This window comes from Gymnoscopelus microlampas (genome assembly GCF_963454915.1).
Source record: "Gymnoscopelus microlampas genome assembly, chromosome: 17".
Taxonomy (NCBI): domain Eukaryota; kingdom Metazoa; phylum Chordata; class Actinopteri; order Myctophiformes; family Myctophidae; genus Gymnoscopelus; species Gymnoscopelus microlampas.
Window position 1 is genome coordinate 36,796,762 of NC_139954.1, and position 21,411 is coordinate 36,818,172.

General features: G+C 43.8%; 1 protein-coding gene across 1 annotated transcript in view; it reads right to left on the reverse strand.

Moving 5' to 3' along the window:
* Window positions 1–1,000: 1,000 nt before the first annotated feature.
* slc49a4 (solute carrier family 49 member 4) overlaps window positions 1,001–21,411 on the reverse strand; it is a 68,587-nt gene continuing 48,176 nt past the window's right edge. The window contains exons 8-9 of the mRNA XM_084084687.1: window positions 19,593–19,775; window positions 1,001–3,432 (exon numbers count right to left, since the gene is read on the reverse strand). Coding sequence (XP_083940813.1) covers window positions 3,317–3,432; window positions 19,593–19,775 — 299 coding nt within the window. The 3' untranslated portion in view covers window positions 1,001–3,316. The remainder of the gene's footprint in view (window positions 3,433–19,592; window positions 19,776–21,411) is intronic.

The window sequence follows — 21,411 nt, forward strand, 5'->3', positions numbered from 1 at the left end:
GCGAGGCGGCTATGCACGGAATTTGTGGTTTTCCAGTAGTCTATGCACGGATTTTGAGAAACGTTGAAAAACGTTCAATGAGAAGGTTTCCTCTGGCGATCGGGTTGGGCTAGCCATAAAGCCCAAGGTCGATCCCAGGCCTCAGCAATATGTCAAAGTGTTCCTGAACAAGACACTTAAAAGAGTAGTTCACCCCAAAAAATATTTTTTTTCTATCAATTACACACCCCATGAAGCCTTGAATTCATGGAGATTTTTTTGTTTTTGACACATTCCTGAGCACAGACTCAGACATATTGGTTGGATCAGCGGTGCCACCTAGGTGTGAGGGTAGCGTAGCGGTCAGAACCTGAGTCTAGTAGAACATAATCACGATTCAAAGAACCACTTTTAGCACTATTTAGCACCATTTTTGTTTATTGTGACATATGATCTACAGCCTGTTCCTGTACACTACAGGTAAACACATTTGAACATGAAGTTGATGATCAAAGTGACAGCTTCTGTAACCTAAACCATATCTGCCAACCTCAGACCGTCCAATAACAGGAGATTCTTTTGGGGGGTTTGACTCTTTTATCAGCCTTTACTTACATAAGATCCATTAAAAAGTTAAAAGTAGCAATAAAAGAGACATATTTAATAATAACCACTAATTACTTAAAAATGACTATCTCTTTAAAATTGCATTGGACTGGAGTTTATCCACACATAAAGCGACAGTAAAAGAGTAACATTCCCATTCTCTCAGAAAGAGTTTTTTTTGGGGGGGTGAGCCAGAATCAAAGAGTGAGTGAGTGAGTAAGTGAGTGAGAGAGAGAGAGAGAGAGCTCACACCTTGCCCACTCACACCTTGCAACAAAAAGAACAATCAAATACTGCCATTGTGATTTGCATATGCATATAAGAACAGGAGAAATGGAAGAACAGGAGACGTCCAGGAGATGGGGTCAAATAACAGGAGTCTCCTGGTGAGAACAGAAGGGTTGGCAGGTTCTGATATAGCAGCGCAAAACAAGCTCGTCCTCTGGTTCGGCATGATGTCATCTAGTCCCTTAATAACCTCTTCTCTGCCTGTTCATCAACAACGGAAGCACAGACACAGCGGTATTCTGGAAATGTTCATTTTAATAAGGTGCTGAAAAATCTGTGACAGTCAAACATGGTCTTTTTTTCCTCCTTTCCGCAGAATAAGAACATTTATAACCCAAAGCCCAGGAAATGATGAAGTCGCACTGCAGAATGTGGAAACATGAGCATAAAACGGCTTCTTTCAATGCTACACATATACAGATAGACCAGTCACAGTGTGGAGGAAACAGAAAGACTAAATGCATGGCTCGCTCTGGGTAATTAAGGCAACATGTCACGAGGTAAAAGACAACCCTTTATGTACAAGGAGCATAAAAAAATAAAAAGCAAGCATCAGGATATACACAATACAGTATGCCAGCCGAAGAAAAAAACAAATAAAAACATTCCCAGTGGCTCATGTGCATGGCAACTGACTCAGGAGAGAATGTTTGGCTCCACCACAAGACAAAGAGAAAAGAGAGAAAAGTCACAGAAAGGTCAGATCCAGAGAAACTGGGTAAAATGGCAGGTGTTTTTTTTGTCAGTGTCAGTACAGTATGTTTGTTGTGGTTATGTCCCTCAAGAGTTGACGCTCACGCCTGTTGGAGCTCCAGACTGATCCGTTCAGGCTTCTTTAAGGGTGTCCGTTTTCCTCAAGTAATAATGTGCTGCTCTCTCTCCGTCAGTTTTGAAATCAGTCGTCCACGCTCACTTAGTGCAGTGACATCTGCTGGTGAACATGGTGGCTTACATGAGGAGTAACTAGGCGGTTTAGGATGAGGTTTTACCAACATGCCCGTACACAATCAAATAAAATCCCTCGATTGGTTGCTTGGTTTCGACTCGGTCACGTTCGGTTACACTGCCAAGCGCTCAACCACAGACCAAGCTTCGCAAAAGCTAATTCTCTGTGTAAAATATTAACCTTTAGTGTAGTGCTCCCTCCCAATAAATATATATGTATTTATTTTAAAACGTAAAAACAAACATGTCAGATTTAAGTTAAGTTTCAAAAACATTAATAAAACAACACCAATAGAAGACCGTGGTAAATGGTAGACCGTATGAGAATAAATTCTAAATTATGAAGGTGTAACCTGCTACCTTTGTTTGGATGACACAGGGAATTTGACACTTCCAAAAAAAAAAAAACACTGGACCTTCTTGCATCGCAGAAGGCTTATCCAATCACAGCCCATGATGACACTGGCAGATGGCCAGTGCATCGTCCAATAGTTTAGCTAGATAATGTTCATTCTCGCATAATAACAGTCTTGAGGGGGAGATAAAAGGTAAGTGTCTGTCACTATACTATAGGCAATATCACATGCCACTTAACAGTGTATGCCTCCCCAGCTAGTCATGTCCCATAGTTTTGAGTGGCACTAAAAACTGCTGGGATGTCCCTTGTTTGCCCCCAACTCTGCAGCATCAGGCCTGCTGACTGGATGTTGAAGCCATCCAATATTCACCTTTGACTTCCTAATTAACCCATAAAGACCTGAGGCGATTCTTAAATATCCTAACAGTTTTTTGAAAAAGTTCCCCCCAAAAAATGTTCAAGATCTTTCTAAAATAGCAGATCTACATATATATCTGCTATTTTTGAATAGCCAAAGAAATCTAAAGTGACACAGATGCGTTCCAGGTCTTAATGGGGTTTAAGAGCACCGTGGCCTATAGGCTCTATCGTGGCATCGGTTTGCCTTCCCATTCTTTGTTATTGTAGATAACCGTTATTGCAAGATCAGCCTCTAACCAGGCTCAGGCTACTTCTATGAGGAAGGGTAGTGAACTACGGTAAACGGATCACAGGGGGCGGGGCAACACTGAGAACGTTAAAACATTACATCATCTGTAAACAACAACAGTCCCTCATGCCATGATTGGTTAAAAAATAATTAAAACCGTTGATGAGCGTTTGTTTACACACAAACGTAGGTTGTACATTACATTTATAAAAACGACCAAGATGATGTCGGACGACCACGTGGCGCAAAGTCAGTTGAGTATAAAGAATAAAACATCGGAAACTCTTCCCACGAGCCGAGGCCTCGTACAGTGGCGCAAATCCCGACGGATTCATCGCTGTCGTCTTATACACACCTCACGCCATAAATCCTTAGTGAGGGGAGTGCTGGAGCTTCCCTCTTCCTCTTTTTATCCTCTTCTTTTGTGCAATGTCATTGTTCAGTTCTTTGAGTGTGTATGATTGTTTTTTTTTTTGTTGTGCTGGTGGGTGTCAGACAGAGACGAAGACATCCAGGTAGAGGCGGTCGTAGGACTCCCTGAAGAAGAGGATGAGGATGAGGCTGAAGAGACAGGAGCCCGTCAAACTCCAGTTCAGCCAGGACACTTCTGAATGGAGGGAGACGTGTAGGAGACAGAGAGAGGGAGGGAGAGAGAGAGAGAGAGAGAGGATTAGTCTTACATCATATTTCAAGCCTGATTTATACATTACATAGTCCTACGATGTGTATAAATTAAGCATTAGTAATTTATCCGAGGCTTCAGAGATTTTTACTTGAAATTAATCGGCGAATGACTTGCAAGTGGTTCAGTGTATTGCTCAAGGACACTTCAGTCCAGACCCGTGGCTGGACAGATTTGGGTTTGGTAATAGTACATTTATACAACGCTTTTCTAGACTTCTAACCCCTCAAAGTACTTTACAATGTACTGTATGTCTCACTCTCTCTCACGCACTCCGCACGCACGCACGCACGCACGCACGCACGCACGCACGCACGCACGCACGCACGCACGCACACACACACACACACACACACACACACACACACACACACACACACACACACACACACACACACACACACACACACACACACACACACACACACACACACACACACACACACACACACACACACACACACACACACGCACACACGCACATCTGTAGCAGTTAGGTTTCAGTGTGTTGCCAAAGGACACTTCAATGTAAAGAGGAGCTGGGGACCAAACCAGGAACCTGCCGGCCCCCAGGCAGCGGCTGTTCCACCTCGCTTATTTGACTGTAGTGGGGATTGAAGCTTTGACCTTTTGTTATAGGCTGGAATATTAATTTAATTTTTATCTTCGTTCTCATCTATCTTGGTTGGCTCATCTATGGCGTTTTACTCTTCTGTTGCTGCCATGACACCTGAATTTCCGAATGGGGATCAATAAAGGCTAATCTTATATCTTATAATACAAGATAAGATAAATATTATGGTTAACCATAGGGTCCACTCTCCTGGCCATAATTACATAGTGGGTCTAACCAGTAGAGCAGTAAAAATGAATATTGTGCTCTGAACTTGAGAGACTATAGAGGTATATACAGCATGATGACGTGTTCCTTTATAATGAAATGCAAGTAATCTATGCACTCTGAGAAACGTAATGAGAGCCGGAATGGAGTTGTGCTGAATAATGTATGAATAATGTATGGGCGAAATGGCTAATCAATAGGACGGCAGGAACCCCCTGCCGTTCTGTAAATGAAATAAGAACAGCTTGCAGTCTTGCAATCATGATTCCAAATAATTCAACAGTATTGGCTCCATTTCCACATTATCATTGACCCACACTTGAACCTAAACAACGTTTGTATGGAGAGGATCTCTTTGCTCTTTTCAAGCTCCATTAAGCGGAGGAAAGGTGCTTGGGTTGTCTGCTATAATATTGGATCTGAAGGGCAAGTCAAGAGGCCAGACTGACTGCCTAGAGCCACAGGCCTCTCAACTAATCAACACTAAGACCAATAAATCTCTCGAGCTCAAACACAAACAGGCACACGGGCACACATGCGCCTGTGTGCCCCACCCACACACACACACACACACACACACACACACACACACACACACACACACACACACACACACACACACACAACCAGTCTGGACAACAGCAAAATCAATTGTCCTCTTTTCAAATGTAATTCAGCAGCACTTGCTGCACAGCCAGCTGTCTCAGCAACATGTTGACAAGGCGTGCGCACCGCGGTGGGCGCTGTGGCGGGCGAGACCTGATAGAAACATTAAGCAAAGCCTAACCCACTCTGCAGAGCAAAGAGCCCAGTACAGGACTGATGGCACGGTGGCTAGGTGGCAGGCAGCTGCTCGAGCCCGAGACAACCACTGCAATAGTACATAGAGAAACCAGGTCATACTCATACCACACATCCGGGGGGGGGGGGGACCCCGCCGACGCAATGCATCTTCATTCTCACCCAGGGACACCCATGGGTTTGAGCGCAGAGGGCCGGCCTCCTAATGCCTAATGCGGACGATCAATTGCCCCGGTTTGAGGACAGCGCACAGATCGATGAGCCACACGGGCGAGAGAGAGCGGAGCAGTGCTTTTTAGCGGCGCTAGCCGCTCTATACCTTTATCTGCTCTATTATACCTGACTTTGTCCGTGTTCACCGTCAACGCTCTGATTGGTCAGACCCGTCAACGCTCTGATTGGTCAGACCTGTCAACGCTCTGATTGGTCAGACCCGTCAACACTCTGATTGGTCAGACCCGTCAACGCTCTGATTGGTCAGACCCGTCAACGTTCTGATTGGTCAGACCCGTCAACGCTCTGATTGGTCAGACCCGTCAACGCTCTGATTGGTCAGACCCGTCAACGCTCTGATTGGTCAGACCCGTCAACAAAGTGATTGGTCAAGCTTCACGTGACACATTAAACACACATTAAACACTATAAACACATTATAAACACATATCGATGACAAAATGTATCAAAGGCGCCGCTACCTTCACACAGGGTGTGATTTTTTTTTTAAATTATACTGTATGGACGCTTGGCACAAATGCATCAAAATGTACTTAAAAGTACCAAAAGTAAAAGTACTAAAATGTTTGAAAATAGCAGATCTCCAAGCTTGTAGATCGGCTATTTTCAAATAGCCTATAAAGGTATAAAATAGGGCTAAAGCGGTTGTGTATGTTATGTATGTTTTATACTATAATTTATATCTGAAAGTAACTAGTAACTAAAGTTTTCAAATAATTGTAGTAGAGTAAAAGCACAAAATTTGCTTCTGAAATGCAGTGGAGTACCGTAGATGTAGAAGTAAAAGTATTGGAAATTGGAAATACTCAAGGAAAGTACAAACACCTCATCATTTCACTTAAGTACAGTACTTAAGTAAAATGTACTTAGTTACTTTCCACCACTGCCCCCCCCCCCCCCACCCCATCCTCATGAATGGTAGAAGGAGAGGGGAAAGGGAGGGGAAAAGCATGTGCGAGACAGAGGAAGGAGATATGGCATGAAGAATGGTAGAGAGAGGAGGATAGAGGAAAAGATAGATGGTGGTGGTGGTGGTGGGGGGGGGGGGGGGGGGGGGGGGGGGGGGGGGGGGGGGGGGGGGGGGGGTTGAGTGAGGATGTGATGGGGGATGTGTGTGAAGCTTCCAAAGGCAACGTCGTTAATCAAAATGGGTGTGAGAGAGCCGGACAAACGGGAGACCTGGCATGGAGACAGGTTAATGGAGTTGTGTTTGTCTGACCCACCGTCTCACTCTCTCCCTCTCTCTCTCTGACTCACTTTGTCTTTCCTTCTCTCTCCCTCTCTTTCACACAGACACACACACACATACTGTATGCATCATAGAGACTCCTCCATTTAACCCATTACGACCTGGAACCGTGTCATTTTTAGATTTGAGCTAAAAGGCATTATTTTACACTGTGGGCTATTCAGATCTACAAGCTCTACAAGCTCTACAAGCTCTACAAGCTCAAGCTCATAGCGCGGCACTCGGTGCCGCGCTATGAGCTTGTATATCTGCTATTTTTGATTATTTTTTTTGAAAATGTGTGCAAATCTTTGAATATATATATTTTTAAAGCGAACATTTGTAACTCAAATCTTTGCTTCTGAGGGGTCTCTGGAACAAAATATTTTGATGGGGGTCCGCGGCCAAATACATATCATTTTGGGGGTCCTTGACATGAAAAAGATTGAACACCACTGATATAGAAACATACGTTTTTCAGAATACTGTTGGGATTTAGGAGACATGTAGAATAGGCTTCAGGTCTCAATGGGTTAAAGTGTGTGTGTGTGTGTGTGTGTGTGTGTGTGTGTGTGTGTGTGTGTGTGTGTGTGTGTGTGTGTGTGTGTGTGTGTGTGTGTGTGTGTGCATGTGCGTGCTTGTGTTGTTGTTAAGGTCTGCAGCCTCGTGTGAATGCTAATATGGGCCCGAGGACCTCTTGGGTAATTCAATATGGTGCCGTGGTAAAAGTGGATAAGCAGCTCAATCGCTCCCCTCTGACATGCAAAAGGAAGAGCCCGGAGCAATGTGTGAGGAGGAGCCAAACCAACTACTATGGATCTGTTTAATAAATACTCTGAGTGGAAGGAGTAGGAGAGGAGAGGAGAGGAGAGGAGAAGGGAGGAGAGCCAGTCCCTAAACTACATGTGCAAGTGGCTGATTTAGATTTGAGTCTCAGAACTTTTTTGCATATGTTGTATGTCACACAGTGTAATAGCCCCAAAATTGCATCCCCTTCTCTCGTCATGCAGAGTGACTGGTTAATTGCTCTCTCTCTCTCTCTCTCTCTCTCTCTACGGCTGACAGCTGGCTAATCAGCATGTCAAAGTTTGTTTCCCCGGTCATAGCAGCAGCCGCGCTGCACTCTGATACAATGAAAACGTATGACATCGCCAGAAATTTGTCAGAGCACAGGATCCATTACATGGGGCCACTTAATTGGCTGTGACCCACCCTGTCACATTAAAAAACGACCGAATACCGTGGGCCGTCATTCGCTAACCACGAAGAATTTGAGATGCATAATGTGTCCTTGTGATGACGCTAATAACCTAAACTCTAAATTGGCGACAAAAATAAATAAATGGCAGAAAGGCTTGAGACGTCAACTGGTTCTCTAAACAAGGGCGTTAACGCGGTGGTGCATCAGCGTAGCCGTCAGTCAGCTCGTCACATTAAAGGGCCTATCACAGTAAATGCTCCAGTCAGCAGCATGTGGGTGCTATGGATGAAGACTGAGGCCTGAGGGGACAGATAGCGCATGTGGCCTTAATCAGTCTTAATTGAGGTCAACACAGTATTGTAATTAATGGGAACTCTCAATATGGCTCGATATGTCCCCTTAATGGTAGCGTTTTGAGATCTGAGTTAAGAGTGGGGATATTTACTGCATTAGCTGCATTAGCATTAGCATACCGAGAAGTGCATTAGCATACCGAGAAGTGCATTAGGTATGGAAAATGTGTACGTACTATATCCCCTCGTTAGTATTCATGCGATAGTATTTACTGTAGATTGATGGGAGTTGGTGAGTGTGCCTACCTGCATAATTCAAAAAGCCAGTGTGCGTGTGTGAGCCCACTTGCGTAAACCCGTGTAATATACCGTTTGATTTACCCATGTTAACGCTTCTTCTTGCTCAAGAGTCAAACCTCTCCCAAAAATAAAAAAAGAGAAACGGAATAATAATTAAAACTGTTGATTCTCTCAGGAGTGAGGGAGCTCTACACAGAATTGACTTTCTTTTTCTTCTTTCTCTCACCGTGACAAACTTGGGGTTGAAAAAGTCAGCCGGCAAAGACGTAATTCCCTTCTGTCAGGCGTTTTAGCAAAGTTTAACGGAATGGAAAGTGGGAGAAAGAAAAAAAAACCTTTTGAGAGGGAAAATTGGTGGCAATTTGCATCTTCCCGGTGGCTTTTGTTTGCGTTTCACCTGCTAAAAAAACATCAATGGTGTTCAACTTCAGCAGCAGTGCAGTGCGCTTGAGATTGGCTGCGTTTCAATCGGCTGTTAACATTAAACGGGGCTCATTCAATATGCGAGAACAGACAATATGGATTTGGGAGCGTAATTACAACGCATATGACTAATTTTAAAACAGAAGGTTAAAGAGATTAATGTAATAATAATAATAATAAAAAGCTGGTCGTCGGGTCCTCACGGGGCCATACGGATAATCCATTTCAAATGGATCCGACCGAGACCCGTGGCAATTGGAACTGATCCGACCCATGACCGAGGGACAAGTCAATATTTTGGGCCCAACCCGGTTCAGTTCTCGGATCTTCGGTTCCAGGCGGACCCCGTGCTACCCTTTAGTAATTTAGAATGTTTGTCTCTCCTCTTTCTTTGCCCTTGGTTTCCTGTCTCTCTACACTGGCCTATCTGAAATAATAATGTAACAAAAAATATTAACCACATAAACCCTAAATACTTCATTTGCGGGGTCCCCCAGGGCTCTATAACAGGTCCACTCTTTTTTCCCCCTCTACACACCAAATCTCTTCGGTGGAAATAGCCGATCTACAAGCTCACAACGCGTCGTGTTGCGTTGTGAGCTTGTAAATGGTAAATGGTGCATTTATATAGCGCCTTTATCCAAGGCGCTTTACAATGATTGTGCATTACATTCACCCATTCATACACCGATGGCGGAAGAAACCATGCAAGGCACCAACCTGCTCAACGAGAGCAATTAGGGGTTCAGCGTCTTTCTCGAGGACACTAAAGGTCATTACGCACCGGCGATTATGCGAATATACGCAAAATTCGGACTCGGTCCAAATAAATAAAAGACGCTTTTTCGCTCCGCGAAACTGATGTGGAAGCTTGCATTGACTTTATAAGGGTTTTTAAAAAAAACGTATTATTCGCATGAAAAAATCGCCCCCGGTGTGTAAGGACCTTAACTCTGGGGGAGCCCAAGCGGCCACTCTACCACCTGAGCCACTGCCGGCCCTTGTGGATCTCCTATTTCTCCCTGAATGTTCTCCCCCAGAATATGGGATGCTAGGGTTCACGTGGGTAACCCACTGAGTGAATAACTCCTGGTGGTTTTACATTGCAGAAGACTGAACGGCAAACCAATGCCACCCCTTTCGTCTTCGACTCCTCTCCCCCCTCCCGTCTCCCTGCTTCGTATTCTGCCCACCGCAGCGCGCTAAATCACACAGGCACACAGCAGATGAAAATGGGATGGGGGGGGGTTGGGGGGGGGCGACAAGCGCAGATATATGGTTCTGAATTTCCATTCATGTTTCTCAGTCACAGAGTTCCGAGTCTTTTGGAATTTAAAACACTTGTGGGGAGGGGTGGGTGGGCAGATAGCACTCACTGAGCCGAGACCTCTGCTCCGCACACATATTTAACCCGTTCAAGCCGGGAACGCGTCTGCGTAACCCGCTTTATTCATATTTTATACTTTGGCTATTAAAAAATAGCAGATCTACAAGCTCATAGCGCGGCACCGAGTGCCCCGCTATGAGCTTGTAGAGCTGATATTTTAAAAAACTCTTTTTTTTTTTTTTTTTGCAAATATATATATATATTTAAAGGGAACGCGTGTAATCCAAATCTTTGCTTCTGGGGGTCCCTGGAACTAAATATTTTGAGATGGAGGTCCGCGGCCAAATGCATATCATTTTGGGGGTCCTTGACATGAAAAAGTTTGAGCACCACTGATATAGCAACATACGTTTTTCAGAAAACTGTTGGGATTCAGAAGACATCTGTAGAATCCCCAGAAGCAAAGATTTGCAAACATTTTCACGATTTTTCAAAAGTAGCAGATCTACAAGCTCGAGCTGCTATTTTTGAATATCCAAAGAAATCTAAAAATGACACAGAGTTTTTCCCGGTCTAGATGGGTTAAATGGACACGGCAGCTAAATTCATAAACGCGTTCCGGCTCGCAAGGAAACGGGGGGGCCGCGCTTCAGAAACGCAGGAGTGGGCAGTTGGGCACATGAAAGCAAAAACCTAAAATGAACCGGAACCTGGGATTAAATGAGCATCTTTGTAGGCAAAGATTGCCAATTCTTTCTTTCTTCTTACAACCAATAGGTGGGATGTCGGGGCGGGGGGGGCAGGGGGGGGATAAAAGAGGAAGGCTGGTATGGAATTTATCAAGTCTGAAGCCTGCTTATTATGTGCCACCTCCATTATAGGACTACACACATGGAATTAAAGAAAAGGAGACAGCCCACCAGAAACCTTTCGTAAGGGAATTTACATAATAGTCACGTTAATCTACAGAGAACGATCTCTATAGGCAAACACAGAACATAGCCGTTTCTTTTAAACAGGGTAGGAAATCTAGTTTCGTTTTTTTCTTACCCACTGGAAACTATGCAGAGGGTTACTGAGGTTCAGCCGCTTCATTCAAAGGCCTTTCAACTACTTTCAAAGTAGTTGTCGAAGAATAAAAAATAAATAGCCAACATAGCAGATCTACAAACTTGGCTATCTTCGCTATTTGACATATGACAAAGGATATAGAGCTTACATGGTTAAAAGAGGAAAAGCTGATACATATCAAAATTACCTCACCAGCCACAGTTACGATTTGGGCAAGTGGTCATTTCACGGCCAGATCCTAAATACATTCATGTTTAACACATCGGGTGCCAAACACGGTCTGAACCGTGTGTTTACTTAGTGGCGGTTTTTTCGTTTTTCTCCGCGCGGGCGGGGCTAGAGCAGCTCTGGGAGCACCCATTGTAATCCTGCGAAGGAAGTGCCAGATCGCTCACCGGAAACACTTTTTTCCCCCCCATCCGCTTCCTGTCTATTTCCTACTTTGAAACGCCTATATCTCCAAATCTGTTTCCTGTGGGGAAAAACGGTCATGCGCGATGAGCGATCCCCCCCCCCCGTTGTAACCCGCGAGTGGAATGTTATGGTTCCAGCCTGTAGCCAGGCTCATGGCAGAACATGAATCGATGCTTTTTTTTGAGTGGATTTGCTTGTAACGCACGCGGACATTTCAAACAGCAAAGCGCAGTCAATGGGAGAATGCTGGCACCCACGGTAAGTTGTTATGAAAAAATGCTGGCACCCGATGTGTTAATATAGCTATCAACAAGCACTATATTACGTACTACGCATCCTGATTCCTGATCGAAAAGCAACTACATAGACTGATCGTGTCTCGCACCAAAAATATCGGATCTACAAGCTTGCAGATGTGATATTTTCAGTGAGAGACACCGGCGCGCACACCTGAGTATAAATCAGGATGTATCTGTCAAGTGAGCTATATAGTCTGATCCCATGCTGTGAGACACCATGAGGGCGTGATGATGTGAGGAGTGGAGCAGAAGAAGAACTCTATCATCATGGCCTTGATATTCTCTTCAGCTGTCAGAGGCAAGTTATGTCAGTGTCCATCTCGGCACATCAGACATCCGTTTACACAGACAGTCTCAGGCGCACACACACACACACACGCACACACACACACACACACACACAAAGAAACACAGATTCAGATACATACAGTATATGTATATTAACCCATTAAGACCTGGAACGCATCCGTGTCACTTTTTGATTTGAGCTAAAAAAGCATTATTTTACACTTTGGGCTATTCAAAAATAGCAGATATACAAGCTCATAGCGCGGCACCTTCTATTTTTGAAAAATCGAGAAAATGTGTGCAAATCTTTGAATACATACATTTTTAAAGCGAACATTTGTAACTCAAATCTTTGCTTCTGGGGGGTCCCTGGAACAAAGATATTTTGAGATGGGGGTCCGCAGCCAAATACATATACATTTTTGGGTCCTTGACATAAAAAACGTTTGAAAACCACTGATATAGTAGCATCATTTTTTTCAAATTGTTTTTTTTTAGAACTGATTTAGAAGACATTTTGTAGAATCGGAACTTCAGGCCTTAATGGACTAAAGGAAGCAGATAACATGCCACACCCAAGATGCTTATACAGAACATGTGCACTCAAACACGCGCAGTCGCGCACGCACGCACACACGCACACACACACACACACACACACACACACACACACACACACACACACACACACACACACACACACACACACACACACACACACACACACACACACACACACACACACACACACACACACACACACACACGCACACACCCTGCCTCTGCCCATACCAAGCAGCCTGTCAGTCAGTCAGTCCCACAGCAGAGGCTCTATCGTGTATACTTTATGAGGCCTGTGTGTGTGTGTATGTTTTTGGATCGCAGCTGCTACATGTCAATCTACTTGATGCTCTCTCCGTCTGTCTGTCCACACTCTGTCTGGAACTACACGGCCTTCTAATCCATGATTAATCACCAACACGGCCAACTCCCCGGCACGGGGAATACAAAACGCCATCGCTTGTGATTAGAATCGGCGGGTCTAACAAGTTCAGGGTCTCTTCAAACCCCCCCGTCCCCCCCATCCACCTTCCCTCTCTCATCTCATCTCATCTCGTCCATAATGAATATTGAGCAGGACTTGGCTTGGGCTCTGTGCTTTTTAGAACAGGGGATACTACGGCTTCGGCTGAGAGAGGCAACTGGCCGATTAACGGGGTGGATTTGTTCCCTTTTACCCGCCGTTTTGGTAGGCGACCAACCGCGGTCATAGTTTTGCTGCTTCACAGACTTCGTTCTCTGGCTACGCGGCAAAATACTAAGTATCAATTTAACCCATTGAGGCCTGAGGTTCCGATTCTGCAAAATGTCTTCTAAATCGATAACGTTTTTCTGAAAAACGTGATGTTTCTATATCAGTGGTGCTCAAAACGTTCATGTCAAGGACCCCCAAAACGATATGAATTTGGATGCGGACCCCCATCTCAAAATATTTTGTTCCAGGGACCCCCAGAAGAGTTAAAAATGTTCGCTTTAAAATAATATATATATTCAAAGATTTGCACAAATTTTCAACATTTTTCAAAAATAGCAGATATACAAGCTCGTAGCGCGGCAACGAGTGCCGCGCTACGAGCTTGTATATCTGCTATTTCTGAATAGCCAAAGTGTAAAATAATGCTTTTTTTTAGCTCAAATGAAAAAGCGACACAGATGCGTTCTTAACTCATTCAGTGCCAAACTTATTTATTCATGTTAATGGAATTTTGGTTCTGAGTGCCACAGCCAAAATTCATTGTAAAAAAAAAGTGCTTAGGAAGCGAGATACAGCCTTTTTAAGTTATAGGTTAAACAAGGAGTGGATGGAGCAGCAAATCTTCAAATCATCATATCTTGGGTTCTGAACATGTTTTCCCAAAAAAAAAAAAAAAAAAAAAAAAACTTTTATTTTGAAAAAAAAATTTTATTTTGAAATTTTTTTTATGACGGATTTGACGGATCGTGGCGCTCTGGGCGTCAGGCCACGTGACGGATTTGACGGATTGTGGCACTCAATGAGTTAATGGGTTAACTCGTCAAGAGCGTAAAAATGCACCATTCCACCCCGTTGGAACGGGGTGGAATTAGCGTCTATTGTGCCCTGTCGACAAACAAAGTGACTAATTGGGACGGGGTAAATGCCGAACACATTACCGCTATGCTACATTCAGATCACTTCAATTCCTCCCCCAGTACAAGCAGCACTACTTAGTGTTTACAAAAACTCTAAATGGTTTAGCTCCTGAATACATTTCTGTCATGCTGCTCATTTTGCCAGTAAACCAATCAAGACCTCCCACAAACATTGGTCTCCAAACTGTACACAGAACAACATCTAAATCTAGTGAAGCCCATGCCGAGTTTTATTATTATGGTTTCTACTCTCTGTAATAAACTGCCTGTCTGACCTGAAGTCTGTTTACAACTGTGTGATGTTTAAAAAGCATGCATAAAACCGGCCTATTTTCTTAGGTTACCATAGTTAGTCTGTGTGTGTGTGTGTGTGTGTGTGTGTGTGTGTGTGTGTGTGTGTGTGTGTGTGTGTGTGTGTGTGTGTGTGTGTGTGTGTGTGTGTGTTGTTGGGGGGGGGGTCATAAATGCTGTGTCTTGTGAAAGTGTGGATGGATGGGGTTTATAAATGCTGTGTTTAAGTGTATGTGTGGATGGGTTATGTATCTTGTTTGTCCTTTAAAGTGTGAACGCCTAAGTCCCAATGTCAAAACTACGGCCCCTGGGTCATAAATACATGTTCCCATTGAAAATTGAAAAAAAAAAACGTTGACTTTGTGTGTTCCAAAAATAAAAAATAAATGAGTCGAGGCATTTTAATCATATGGTTACCAAGCATTTAAGCTGATACCGGAATTGTACCAGTTTGTCCAAAGAGGCCGAAAACACAAACCCGAGGAAACAAAACAGACTGTAGTGTATCAGATATAACTATACAGTAAATACAAACGATACAGAGCATCCTCCCTGACATAATGCCTCGTCTGATTCCATTTTTGGAACACAGCTCTCATATTAATTGATTTTAAAAATGAGATTTCTGAAGGGGACATATTCTTTATAGTCTGGGAGGCTTCGGCTCAAAGCCTGAACAACAGGGGCGCGGCCACTGCGTTCTGATTCAAATCAACAGCCAATGAAGAAAAGGGGGCGGGATCCACATGCAGTGGGTGTTGCATGTAAATAGGAGCGACGGGAAGCAATTTCCCCTTGAGAAATTGCGGCCGCCATTGTTGTGTACTGCTGTTTGCCTCTCGTCGGACTTTTTAGACGAGTTGCACAGCTCTCAGACCGGTAAGAGGCGTGTCCGTTCAGATTCTGAGCGTAAGTTACATCCCGCCCACAAATACCAGGGCTCTGGCCCAGAAGTTCCTCGCCACTCCCGTTTGTATGCGAGAGCTGGCGAGAACTTCTGGGAACTCAGATTATATTCTTTATGACCCGGGGAGGAGACCTGGTTCTGACGTCAGACTTCTATTGAGTTCACTGTGCTTGAAATGTGCTCTATAAATTTGACTCGACCTGAAACGTACGGAGAGACCGTCTGTGCCGTCGTCAGTGTTGCCAGATTCTGTGAGAGAAACAAGCAACCAAGTCTAGGAAAACCAGCCCAAAAGAAGCGACTATGGGCCACACGGGCACTTTAACATATACATCAGCTATTTGAAAATAGCAGATCTACAAGCTCACAACGCGTCGCGATGCGACGCGTTGTGAGCTTGTAGATCGGCTATTTTCAAATACAATCTTGCGGGGAAATTATAATAAGCAGATCTGGCAACCCTGGCCGTCTTGCTCGTTAGTGAACTGAAGTCCTCGTGCCCGGCGGCTTCTTCTTCTTCAGCCCTGAAGAAGACGAAGGGTCCCGTGTCTGTCTCACCTGTACTGTCTGTCTCACCTGTACTGTCTGTCTCACCTGTACTGTCTGTCTCACCTGTACTGTCTGTCTCACCTGTACTGTCTGTCTCACCTGTACTGTCTGTCTCACCTGTACTGTCTGTCTCACCTGTACTGTCTGTCTCACCTGTACTGGCTGGCGCAACCATCCACAACTATACTGTAAGGCTCGGGATGCAGTTGTCAGGCAGCAGCTGTCATTAGCTAGCTTCCACCTGCCGTAATGGCAGCGGAGGAGAAGAACTTGGCAGTAGAGGAGGGTGAACGTCATGAATATTTATGAGGATCTGAAAATATATCTTCCTATTGACTAAAACAAAGGCGAGAGAGATAGAGGGAGAGAGACAGACAGAGCGTGTGTGTGTGTGGGAGAGAGAGAGAGAGAGAGAGACAGACAGACAGACAGACAGACAGACAGACAGACAGACAGACAGACAGACAGACAGAGAAAGCCCTTTGAATTGAATTGAGAGAGAGACAGACAGACAGACAGACAGACAGAGTGTGTGTGTGGGAGAGAGAAAAAGAGAGACAGACACAGAGAGAGTGTGCGTGCGTGCGTGCGTGCGTGCGTGCGTGTGTGGGGAGAGAGAGAGAGAGAGAGAGAGAGAGAGAGAGAGAGAGAGAGAGAGACAGACAGACAGACAGACAGACAGACAGACAGACAGACAGACAGACAGACAGAGAAAGAGAGAGAGAGAGAGAGAGAGAGAGAGAGAGATGATGAGAGCATGTCCCATTCTCTCAAAGTATTGCTCATCATTCCAGCTGATTGGTTGTGTGATGTGAAGGTTAATCAGACCGTGGAGAGAGGTGGGCAAAAACAAGAGGCGATGGCTTTAAAGAAAAAGAAAAAACACACACACACGCACAAATCTGCAAACACTCATTCATGCACACATTAGACGCTCACATGGATTGGATATGGATCTGATGTGATTATTCTGGCTGCCGTTAAACCCACGGACGGAGGCAGTAGAAGTATGTCCTCTCTGCCCTCTGTGTGTCTACAACATTATACTTTCAAAACTACGCCGGGCTGCAAACTGTGGGAGATAAAAACCTGAGGTTCAATTACAATCTGGCTGCCTTCTGCTGAACGCTGTCTCATTAAGAAACCACGTTGCGTCCCTTTTGCCGCATAAGGACGCTATACAGTATACATATGTATGTATACTGTGTGTCATCATGGCATCAGGCACAAACAAATCAGTCAGCTCTATACACAATATGGGCATACATGGGCAACTGGTGGCCCGGGGGCCACATGCGGCCCCCACCCAACACTTAATGTGGCCCGCAGGTTAATATTCGGAATACTGATATATTATTGTCTTTTTAATGTCCAATGTATTTGTATTTAAGTTCAAAAAGTTTAAATAAGTATAACTACAGTAAATGCATTTGAAATTAAATTAAAATGTTACTTTTCAGGATTCCAATTGAAAAATAGCAAAAAGAAATCAGAATTCCAATTAAAAAGTAGCAAAAATAGCCGATCTACAAGTTCAAAACGCGTCGTTTATTGTGTGACATAGAATGGCGAAGTACGGCATTCATTTACGAAAAAAGTTAAAATACAGTATATGCAATATGGCCCTCTGGAGTGAGTGTGGAAATATTGTGGCCCTCTCCATCATCAAAGTTGCCCACCCCTGCCATATGGGCATACACTGATGACATCAGCGATCTTCATATATGGGCATAAAAGGGACAAGGACTGACAGACACAGAGATCTCCATACAGTATATGGGCATATTGGTCGGATCAGTGGTGCAACGTAGGTGTGAGGGCCGCGTAGCAGCCCGAACTCTAGATATACACACATACACACGCAGTATATATGTCAAGCTCTGAATCATCTGTCAATGCATGACTGGGATTTAATACGTTTCAGCCCGCGACTCTTAGCATTGCCAGGTAAAACCCCTTATGTATGTCTCACCAGCTGAACCCTGACCCGTCTGCCAAACGTACGTATATGGTTACCAACAGATACGTGTCATTTTCTTTTGTATGCAGAACAATACAGCTGAGATTGAGCTAGAAGAATAAAAGATATGATTTCAAGGCAGCCACATTCCAGCTTGATTGTTGTTCATGCATGACCCACATCTCTCTGGTTTCCTCCATTGGCTGGCTGCCCGATCATGTGACTAAAATGTTCCCGACTACCGTTTGTTGTACTGTTTAGTCGTGTGGTGCCGAGTTACATGTCTCATGTCTATAATCGAAGGAATAGAAGCCTGCACACTGTGACTTTGCAAAAGCTCCCAATCAAGGCTTTATGATAGATTAATGTTAATCTATCATAAAGCCTTGATTGGAAGCTTCTGCAAAGTCACAGTGTGCAGACTTCTATTTCTTATCTTGCCTTAAAATCCACTGTTGGTCCTGCACCTGCCGTCCACAATGTGCCAGTTTTATTCTTCCTTCTCATGTCTATAGTCGACCAACCAATACTACTACCACTACAATGGTTTGAGCAAGTCACTTAACCACTACACTTAGTTGACCGGGGTACCCCAGCAGTAACGACATAAGCCCTGTTTTATAGACCCATTAACAGACAACGTCACACTGAAAGAGTATGCGTGCAACCAGTATGCGCGCAATGAAACCCATTCTGTCAGGTCTCGCTAGGACGCGTGTCACCAGCCAACACACAAGAGGGGGTTGGGGTGCAAAACAAACAGGTTGAGAATTGATTGCGAGAAACAATCACCTGTGCATCCAGTCTCAATGTTGGTAAACGAATAATTGGTCTATACATGATCATACAATGGCGTCGTGCAGAAATAGCCAATCTACAAGCTCACAGTACGTTGCATCGTGATGCATTGTGAGCGTGGCGTTTTTTTTTTAACTTATCATCACCTATAATGACAAAAAAGGGGAAAAAAAGAAAACGATTTCCTTTTCTAAAATGGATAATCTTAAATCAATGACTGTAGTTGATAAGCCATAGTTTGATCAGCTGTGCCATCTAGGGGTGTTCCGATACACTAATTTCACCAAACGATACGATACGATATTTGGCTCACAACTTCGATACGATTTCGATACGCTTTTTTTATTATGAAAATATATGGGGGAGTAAAAAAAGCAAATGCAAACAAATAATTCTGTTTTTGCATTATTCAGACATGCAAACTTGTAGCTTTTCAGCTACAATAGCCGTTTTGAATCCAAATAGGGCAATAGTGTGACACCTGACCCGAAAAAAAAACAAAAACATGTTGTCACCTTTTTCACCTCGGGGCTGTTTGCATGCCTGATTATAATGATTGTAAAAAAAAAAAAAAAAAAAATCGAAACGATATTTTTTCCCCCCAAAACGATACATATCGTCACGAAAACGTATCGCGATATTTCGCGGGACGATATATCGGCACACCCCTAGTGCCGTCCCATCTTACCGGTGCAGTAGAAGGAGAGGAAGAAGAGCATCAGGCCCGTGACCAGGTTGCCCAGGAAGGTGACCACTCCGCAGGTGATGCCCTCAGGGACCGGGTACGTCGTCTCGATGAACAGCTCAAAGAAGATGGGCACGCTGCTGTTGATGAAGATGCCCACCAGGATACAGGAGGTGTACAGGGTGGCTGCGGAGGGCAAAGGGAGAGAGAACCACATAAATAAATAAATAAATCGTGTCAAACACGAGGAATTAAAACAATTTAACCCATTAAGACCTGGAACGCATCTGTGTCACATTTTGATTTGAGCTAAAAAAGCATTATTTTACACTTTGGCTATTCAAAAATAGCAGATATACAAGCTCATAGCGCGGCACCGAGTGCCGCTCTACGAGCTTGTAGATCTGCTATTTTTGAAAAATCAAGAAAATTTGTGCAAATTAATATATTTATATTCTTTTAAAGCGAAACATTTTAACTCAAATCTTTGCTTCTGGGGGTCCCTGGAACAACATATTTTGAGATGGGGGTCCGCGGCCAAATACATATATATTTTGGGGTCCTTGATATTAAAACGTTTGATAACCACTGACATAGCAACATACATTTTTTCAAAAAACTGTTAAGATTTAGAAGACATTTTGTAGAATCGGAACCTCAGGCCTTGGGTTAAGCCCTATTTTATACTTTGGCTATTCATGAATAGCAGATCTACAAGCTCACAGGTGTAGAAAATAAGGGGAACATGGATAGAGCCCTGGGGGCCCCCGGTCAACAAAGTGTATGTAAGTCAGAGTTGGGCAACTTTGATGATGGAGAGGGCCACTAAATAAACAAAAAAAACTATGCTTACAGTCATATCAGCTACTTTCTTAAGATATTTTTGGGGTATCTTTCTGCCTTTATTGATAGTAGATAGTGTAGATGGACAGGAAACAGGAAGAGAGAGACTGAAAGTGACACCATATATACGCCACATATCAGCTACTTTAACCCCCAATTAGGAATTTCTTATCCTAAGAGCTAAATCGTTAACATACAGTTCATGGAGAACAAAGTTGGTGACAAAACATCTCCTTGTTTCATACCAAAGTGTGTAAGAAACCATCCTTTTCTAAAATCCTTTACCTGAAGTAAATAAATATAATACTTATATTAACTTTATGAACTTAAAACACTAGTACATTGGACATACAAAATACAATACAATTAATACAACGTGCCGCAGTAATTCAAATGGGTCATGTAAACCTGCATGTTTGGAATTGGAACGGCTCATCATGAAATCAATAATATAATCAGCATTCGGATATTGACGGAACGCGGGCCGCAGTAAAGTGAAGGTGGGGCCCGCATGGGGCCGTCGGTTGCCCATGTAAGACTTTTAAGACTTTAAAGTGGTTAATCAATCCATGGGCCACTCTGTGACACAGTTGTTCCATAATGAAGATGCATCGTGTACGGTAGCCATGGCGACAAGCATCATCAGGCGCACCCGTAAAGTACAGGTATAGCTTTGAACACGGAGAGAGATGGATGGAGAGAACAGACTTTTACTCGCTTTTTACTTTTTTTTAAAGCCCAACCAATGTGTTGATGGGAGAAAAAAAAGCCAAGTGGAAAAAGTGGTCTGGAATTGATTTGTCTCCACGGTGCCCTTTCTAGGTTTTCATACACCGTTGTAATAAGACACAAATAATACTCCTTGGTACAGCAGCTGTTCAAACAGTGAAGGTCAGTCTAGGCTGGGTACAACAACAAGACAAGACATTTATGTTGTTTTTCCTGCCACCTTCCTAGCATGAACCAAGCGCTCTCTCTC